This window comes from Staurois parvus, unplaced genomic scaffold (genome assembly GCF_062004578.1).
Source record: "Staurois parvus isolate SC_StPar_1 unplaced genomic scaffold, SC_StPar_1.0 ptg000120l, whole genome shotgun sequence".
NCBI lineage: Eukaryota > Metazoa > Chordata > Amphibia > Anura > Ranidae > Staurois > Staurois parvus.
In genome coordinates, this window is record NW_028317916.1 from 8,650,710 (window position 1) to 8,659,718 (window position 9,009).

Sequence of the window (9,009 nt, forward strand, 5' to 3'; positions counted from 1 at the left end):
GCTCAAACGCAACCTGCATCGCTGTGAACCTAAGCTTACTGCTGAAGAATTCTTCACCTCCTATGGAGCCGGTCTCTACTACTTGCCCAGCACAGGGAACACACTCATGGAGCTTCATACATGTGCAAAAATGTAATATGCCTAAAATATTCCAGTAAAATGCCTGAAAAACACTTTGGAAAAAATGCTTCAAAATTGCTAGGAATAAATGCAAACTTCCAATATTTTACTAATGCTGAATAATTCCATTATAGGAGTTCAAAGCACCCCATAGCGGATCTCTACTGTTCTTACTCAAGAACCCTACAGAGTTGATATCATGGTGCCAAAACCTAAACCTAATAGCACAGTCAGAGTGCAAATTGTGAGGACAACTTAAAGCTGTAGTAAGCACCACTTATAACTTGTACCTACAGGTAAGATGTTAATAACGCTTACCTGTAGGTACAAGGAATATCTCCTAAACGTGCACCGTTTAGCAGATATTCACTATTTCTGAAGCCAGTGACATCACCAGAGGATACACTCTGAATGGATGGCATACTAAGTGTGCCATCCATTCACAGCACAATGCCGCGATCATGGCTCCTGTGCACACTGACCCGTTTCACATATCCGCATTCCTGCGGGCCACGTTTTGCTCGAGCACAAGAGCCCATTCATTTGAATGGACTCCTGTGCCCCAGGACACGCAGGGAAAGTCCCTGCACTTCTTTGGAAACCGCAGTCTGCATGGGAACCTCCGTTCCCAGTGCGGTTGCGATTTTCAGTGTGGGTGGCATGCCTTTAGAATTAATGGCACCCGCCTGCGGGTCCACATTCCTCTGTGTGGGTGGTGTGGCTGCACGGATCCGCAATGGCACCACCCACACAGATCTGAACCTTGCCTAAAGGAAGACCAGGTGAAGGTGGAAGCCCTGTCAGCGGTGACAGTGCGCTACCGGAGGGCTTTGTTTTAAGATAAGTCTATCATAATGTGCTAGTATGCATCACATTATGCCATTGACTTGTAGTGGGAAGATTTTTTATTTCCCAGATTTTACTACTGCCTTAACAGCTTTACAAAGTATATATCACAGTTTTAAGAGAAATTGGTAGAAATGATGTTAAAAGCTGAAAGAAAAAAAATGCATGAATCCTGCAGTTACTTCATAACTATTATGAATGAATGAACTAAAACAGGTGTGCCACTGTGACTGCAGGCCAATTGCCATTATCAGATAATAATGCAGTAGCTCATATAAAGGGACCATTGTCTGACAGGCTCTGAGCTCCTTTTCAAGGTTTTCATCACTGTACTTACAGCACAGCTGAATCACAGTCTAGAATTGGTCCTCTTTTAATTCATCGGGTAAAAGTTTACAAGCACATTACAAACTTTGTATAATCAATCAGGTACGAAAACATATGAATAGGTCATACACCTAATGTTTCCATCCAAAAGATTCAGTCTATGTATTGGAGAACTACTTTGTCAATGTCCATTAGTTTGGTATAAAAAGCCTGACTTGCTTGTTGAACTCTTGATAAGTGTATGTATAACCAAAACGTTTCGGTAGGAAAGGGTTAAAACCCAGCCAGCTTATTTTTTTTTTTGCTGTCCACGTTCTATTCGGGGAATTTCCCTTCACATCCTATCTGAAATATGCAACAGGAAGTTTTAAGAAATCTCCGTAAAGCTGAACTCCTGGAAAAAAAAATACATTGATATATTTGCTTTGTAAAAACAAATGACCTCCAGTAATGTATGTCCCATGTGTGGGGATGCGGCTGCATCATCAAAAACTGTACGTTTAATTCATTCCATCACTAGTGTAAGCGTTAAACTTCAGAAAACGAAAACTTACAGTTCTGGCTCTCATCAAGTACATACAGTGAAGAATACTGCATTGCTCACACTCCACCTTGTCTATCCACAAAATGTTTAGTATTATTCTCACTAGGTTTTCTGTGGTTGGAGAAGGGGAGATCCTGATGTTCCTCTAAGCCATAGGTGTCAAACACAAGGCTTGAGGGCCGAATCTGGCCCTCCAGGCCATTTCATGTGGCCTTCAGACCTTTCCTGCAGCTGTGGCACCCCCTTCGTCTCCACCTTGTCTCAGCAGTCGGCAGAAGGGAGGACACAACTCCTTCGCCAAATTCTGCACTTCTCCATGCACCCGTGGGAGGCTCATCTCTGCAACCCCCTACCCCTGGTCTCAGCAGTTGGCAGCAGAGAGGACAGAACTCCTCCTACAGATCCTGTGCAGCCGCAGCACGCCCTTCTCTAACTCCCCTGGTCTAGGCATTCAGCAGACTCCAGCCCTCTGCTCCTCCTCCATCCCCTGCACCTTTTACTTCCCAGCTACTCCTCCAATTTCTTCCTGGCAGCAGCAGGTAAGGGGGGTGTACTGTGATGTAGGGGAGGGTGGGGTGTTCAGGACATCTAGTCTTACAGGTACAACTGGCACTTTGAGGGCAACCATAATGCTGATGCAGCCCGCCATGAAATTGAGTTTGACACCCCTAATCTGAGCCTCCCCTCTTCAATCACAAAACACCTTTTTTTTCTTTTAAATGCAAAGCCTTTTGTGAACAGACAAGGTAGAATGCAAACAACTCACTATCCTTCAATGTAATAGAGAACTGGAAATTTACCTTCAATGTATACACTATGTGAGAGCTGGAACAAAATGTTTTGTATTCTTCTCACAAGGCATTCTATGATTGGAGAAAGGGAGATCCTGACATTCATCTACCCCTCCCCTCTCCCATCAAAGAACAGCTTGTATTCTTTGAAAAGAAAATGTAAAGCATTTTGTGAATGGAAGAGGTGGAGTGCAAATAGCCCACTATCCTTCGATGTATTAGAGAACTGGAACAGAAAATTTACCTTCAATTTATACACTATATGAGAGCTGAAACTGCACTGCTAAAACAAAATGTTTTGTATTCTTCTCACAAGGCATTCTTTGATTGGAGAGTGGAGGGGCATATGAACATCAGGATCTCCCCTTCTCCAATCAAACAACGCCTTGTTTTCTTTGAAAAAAAAAAATGTCAAGCATTTTGTAAATGGATGAGGTGGAGTGCAAATAGCCCACTATCCTCCAATGTATTAGAGAACTGGAACTGCAAGTTTTAGCACCAAAAGTTTGACTAGTGACAGGATGAATAAAATGAAAAAAGTTTTAGATAATGCTTCAGCATCCCTACACATGAGACACATATTAGAATGAATTTAGTTTTACAAAGCAAATATCTATAAATTGTTTTTAATTCCTGGAGTTCAACTTTAGGCTCCAAGCACAAGAGCGTTTTTTAAGCTCATAAAACGCTGTAAAAAATGCTGGATAAAAAATGCGGGTAATAGTTTTTAGTAGCATTTAGGAGCGTTAGCATTTTATTTGTGTTTTTACAGTACATGCAAGAAACAAAAAAGCTGTTAGGAGCATTTTAGTAGCGTTTAATAGCATTTAGTGTGTTTTTTTTTTCCTGCAGGAAAAACGCTCCCAAAACCATACAAAAACATTTTTTTCTGCTCCTAATTGCTGAAGCTTGAAAAATACTACTAGCCTCAAATGTTGTGTATGGACACATAGGATAACACTAGCTTCTAGGAGCAGAAAAAAATGCTAATGACTTCTAGGAGCTTAAGGAAACGCTAGTGTGCATGGAGACTCAAGCAAGAGAGATTCTCCAGTTGCCCCCCAAAACATCTCTAACATTTTGGTTATGCTTTAACTTTCTTTGTACTGGTGAGCATTGTCAACAAATAAAGGATGAATGTCTCCAGTGGGGACATGGACAGCAATTAAAACTTGACAGAAGGTCTAAGGGTCCTTTCAGACAGGCATTCTGATGAGATCCTCCTGTCATTTTTTTCAGGCAGATCTGAATGGGAGCTCAATGTTAGTCTACATCAGTGTTTCTCAACTCCAGTCCTCATGGACCCCCAACAGGTCATGTTTTCAGGATTTCCATTATTTTGCACAGGTGATTTGATCAGTTTCACTGCCTTAGTAATTACCACAGCTGTTTCATCTGAGGGAAATCCTGAAAACATGACCTGTTGGGGGTCCATGAGGACTGGAGTTGAGAAACACTGGTCTACATGAAGGCAGATGTTTGTCCGTTTACATCTGACTACGTCTGAGTCCTAAGTCTAAGAAAAAAAATGGAAAAGGCTCATTTCACATGGTCACGCCAATCAGTTCCCCCTGTCTATTTTTCAGACAGACCTGATTCAAAGCTCCATGTTAGTCTATGGGTGGCCCAATGTAAGTGCCCATTTACTTCTAGATCTGGAAAAAAACAAACAATCCTTTTTTGCATTTTCCAACCTAAATATGATGGATCCGAGGTAGTCCCTTTACATCTGGCTGCCCATAGATCTAAAGTGCCCAGAAAGCTCCAGGAGGGAAAAATTAAATGGACACAGATGTCATAAAATGTCACATCTGTTCCATTCTGCTATAATTCTACATGGAATCTGTTCATACATCCCTTGCTGATCAGTCCAGGAAGCAACTGTGTGAAAGGGGCCAAAGGTTTGTCCTATTCTATTGTTTTTCCAGACCTAAAGGTGATGGGTCAGAGGTAAAAAGGGGTAAGTCTGTTCATTTCTGCTCTGATTCAGAAGAGAATCTGTTCATACATCCTTTACTGATCCAGCTGGACAACGCCAGTATGAAAGGGGCCAAAAGCTTGCCTCCTGTTCTGTTTTATCAGACCTAATGCTGGCCATACATGTATAGTTTGAACAGTTTTGTTTTAAGAATGTTCATTCGATTATATCACGGTTAGTGCGGTCAAATCAACGTTCATTGATGGGAAAATGTGAAGGAGCAGAACAGAAAACTTTTCTCAGTCTAATGAATTGTCCAATAGTGTATGTGATTTTCATTCAGAAATTACATTCATTTCAAAACTGAATGTTAAAAGCAAGTGAAATTTTCTAATGACGTTCGTTCATTCATCGAATGTACAAAACATTTTGTATGTATTTTGGTACGAATATTCTCATCCAAAAATCTATGTGTATGGCCAGAATTAGGGTGATGGGTTGGAGGTAAAAGGTTACATATCTTTTTACACCTGCCTGCTCATAGACTTGAAGAGGAGTAAACCCTAAAGGGGACATTCTGCTTGTTTGCATCCTCCCCTCCCCCCCCCTTCCCCCTTAGCTGCCACATTTGACACTTTTTTGGGGAGGAGGGTGGGTGCGGGTATCTGGTTTTGACAGGTACCTGCTCCCACTTCTGGTCAGATCTCTGTGGTGATGTTCATCCCCTGCTCCTTCCGGGTCCCATCATGGGTTCCAGTAGTAAACCGGCTGTGAAGCAAGGAGGCCTCACTGCCGGTTTCCCTTACCTAAGATGCTGCTGCCTGCATCCAAAGCCAATTGAAGATGTGACTCAGGTGAGGACATTGCTAGATCCCTGGACAGGTAAGTGTCCTTATATTAACAGCTTCCCAACTGCCCTATAGCAGAAATACTGCTACAGGGAGGCACGGGTGCGCAAAATCAGGTGTATATACGTGATTTTGCAGTTCTGGGTAAGGGCCACACATGCGCCGCCATTTGCGGCCACGGCTGTCAATCACCGGGTCCTGGGCGATGATTACTGGCACTTCTCCTCGTCCGCTCGGCACACTGCTTTGGATGGCTGTGCTCAGCACAGCCATCCAGAGCAGTGTGATTACAGTGAAGCACACTGACACCACCCCCTAGTAATACACTCCCAGCACTCAGTTAACCTTTTGATTGCCCCTCATGTTAACTCCTTCCTGCCCAGTGCCAATACTGCAGCATCAGTGCTTTTTTTTTTTTTTTTTTTTTTAGCACTGATCACTGTATTGGTGTCACTGAAGCTATCAGTGACACCAAGGCAGTTCCCCCCAGTGTCAGAATGTCTGCTGCAGTCCCACTATAAGTCGCTGATGGCTGCCATTACTAGTGAAAAAAAAAATCCCAGTATATATACCGCCATTTTTAAATGCTCTACCTTTCATGTAAACCAATTAATTTACACGTATTAGGATTCTTTTTAGCAAAGACATGAAACAGAATACATTTTGGCCTAAATTTTATGACGAATTTTGATTTTTAACATTTTTTTTACTGGACATGTTTAAAAGCAAAAAGTCAAAAATATTGTTTTTTCTCTCAAAATTGTTGCTTTTTTTTATAGCACAAAAAATAAAAACCGCACAGGAGATCAAATACCACTGAAAGAAAGCTCAATTAGTGGGAAAAAAAGGACGTAAATTTCATTTGGGTGCAGTGTTGTATGACCGCGCAATTGTCAGTTAAAGTAACGCAGAGTCATATCGCAAAAAATGGCCTGGTCAGGAAGGGGGGTAAATCCTCAGGAGGGCAAGTGGTTAAAAGTCAGCAACTACAGTGTTTTTAATTATTATTCTAGGGGGGGAGGGGGGATAGTGGTCCTCTTTAAAGCGGAGCTCCACCCAAAAGAAGTTCCTCTAATGCTTTGTCCCCCGCTCCCCATTGAGGATTGGCACCTTCGGGGAACGGGTACCCAAACTTGACAGGTTCCCACTTCCACTGCGATCGCCTAGGAGATCGGACGCAGAAGCTGTCCTCCCCCCTCCCTCCCCATAGTCTTCTGGGACACGTGACAGGTCCCAGAAGACTACGGGGCCATTCACAAAGCGCAGCACTTCTCGTGCATGCACAGTGGGCACCCGGCTATGAAGCCGCAAGCTGTCACAGCCGGGTGCCCACACTAAAGATGCCGGCACCAGGGAGAGAAGACGGCCGGTGAAACCAGCGATGGTGAGGACACCGCTGGACCGAGGGACAGGTGACTGGCTGTATTTAACAAGTCAGCAGCTACAGTTTTTGTAGCTGCTGACTTTTATTTTTTGTTTCCAGCTGGAACTCTGCTTTAACCTGGGTCTGTTATAGGATGCAGGAATAAACTGAAGGAACACAGAAGTCCCATCCATTCAGCAGATGATCTGTTCCGAATCCTCTGCTGCCTGGAAGGGACACCACTTGTCTGAAAGAACCCTTCCCCATACTACCAAAACTTCAAATAAAAGGTTTTGCCTGGAGACATGATTTAAGGTTGGCCTGGCTTCAGCTAAGAATCGTTCTGTAGGGTTCTAGTCGTCCCTTTCCTGGCTGTAGAAATGGTTGCAGTCCCTATTTATCGGTGTGATGACTGCAGAAGTCCCAGCACATCCACCCCAGCACATCCTACACGTAGCGTATCCTCATCAGCACCTTGGACAGCAGGTCCTGGTAAAAGCTCAGAAATATCCAGCCCGGTAGGTACATGAGGGTCACCAGCCCCATAAAATTCAAAGGGTAGTGCGAGTAATCCCAGGAACAGGCGTTCCATGTCCGCAGTCCCAAGCCCCAGGAGAACTCCCAGGTGTAGACAAAGACGATGTAGACCGGCAGCCTCCTCCAGGCGCCCCATCCTCTGCTGGAACCCAGGTAGAAGTAGAGCTTCTCCACCACCAGGCTGCAGCTGCCGTAGATGAAGAAGGACCAGAGGGACGTGTGTCCGCTCAGAGGTTGGCCCGCATTCTCCATCACATTGAAGACGGACGTGAAGAACACTTCGTCCAGGAAGCCGTGCATGCCGAAGAAGACGAAGCGCAGCAGCAGAGGCAGCCGGTGTCCGGCGCTGGCACAGTCGGCGGCTCCGGGTCCCTCCAGGTTGGGGCTGTAGTGGAGTCGGAGGAAGCTCCGGAGAAAGCCTTGGCAGTAATAGACGGCCAGTCCGTACTGCAGCCCCAGCTCCGCCGCACTCAGCGGCCGCTCGTGGGGGCAGCACTGCAGCAGCGTCTTCCGGAGCAGGATCTGCAGGCCCACGAACACGGACGGGTAGAAGACGAAGTGGAACGCCAAGCCATTGTCCGGGAAGCTCTTCTTCTGCAGGTAGATCTTCTCCAGGGCCAGGTGGGCCAGGGCGTGCAGCAGGCAGCGGTAGGGCGATGAGAAGCCCAGCAGGCTGTAGTCCGGGCTGGTCGGGAGGCGCCGGAGGGACGAGCTCACCACGTCCAGGGTCAGGCCATGCATGCCGTAGAAATACAGTCTCATCCAGACGGGAAGGGGCTGCCAAACGGCCACCGATGGAGCCTTGATGCGGGCTCTGCCAAGCGGACGTCTCCAGGCGCCCTGATTCCTGCCCATATCGCCCTATTGGCAGCTGTCAGAGCCGCATAGTGCTCCCCTTTGGGTTGTGGTCCTGAGCAGGACCGGCGCCTGGCACTGCATCCAGCGCCCCTCCTTGTGTGCACCGTACTTGTCAGGAGAAGACAACACCCCCACCCCATTCACCTCAACTCCCTTCTCCCCATGCAACCAGCCTTTGTAGTCCAAGCCCAGACTTTCAGCTTCTCTGGATTAGAAAGCTCTGCGCAGCCAATCGCTGCCTCCACTTCACTAATCACCCAACTGAACGGTTTACTGAGCCAGGACACTGGCGGAGTACATCACCAGGGCTTGGCACGCACTGGAGACTCTGTACGTACAAGGAGGCAGGAGGATCTGGGAGATGGACCGACACAATAATGGTCCTGGACCTGGGAGAAGGACCTGACCGATAATGATACCGGACCTAGGAGATGGACATGAACAATACTAGTCCTGTACCTAGGAGATGGACATGAACAATTGTGGTCCTGGATCTGGGAAATGGACCTGACCAAAAATGATCCTGGACCTGGGAGATGGACCTGACCAATAATGGTCCTGTACCTAGGAGATGGACCTGACCAATAATGATTCTGGACCTAGGAAATGGACATGAACAATACTAGTCCTGTACCTGGGAGATGGACCTGACCAATAATGGTCCTGGACCTGACCAATAATGATACTGGACCTAGGAAATGGACATGAACAATAATGGTCCTGGACCTGGGAGATGGACCTGACCAAAAATTATACTGGACCTAGGAGATGGACCTGACCAATAATGATCCTGGACCTAGGAGATGGACCTGACCAATAATGGTCCTGGACCTAGGAGATGGACCTGACCAATATTG

The 9,009-nt window shown here is 46.0% G+C and overlaps 1 protein-coding gene across 1 annotated transcript; it reads right to left on the reverse strand.

Annotated features, from left to right (window-relative positions):
• Positions 1–1,323: 1,323 nt before the first annotated feature.
• On the reverse strand, positions 1,324–8,413 carry TMEM229A (transmembrane protein 229A). The gene has a single exon (XM_089672150.1). It carries the CDS (start codon positions 8,147–8,149, stop codon positions 7,205–7,207), a length of 945 nt encoding a protein of 314 aa, XP_089528276.1. The 5' UTR covers positions 8,150–8,413; the 3' UTR covers positions 1,324–7,204.
• Positions 8,414–9,009: the final 596 nt, after the last annotated feature.

What these genes read in the sequence shown, in the direction of transcription:
- TMEM229A (XM_089672150.1), bottom strand. Translation starts at nt 8,149, where the DNA reads ATGGGCAGGAATCAGGGCGCCTGGAGACGTCCGCTTGGCAGAGCCCGC.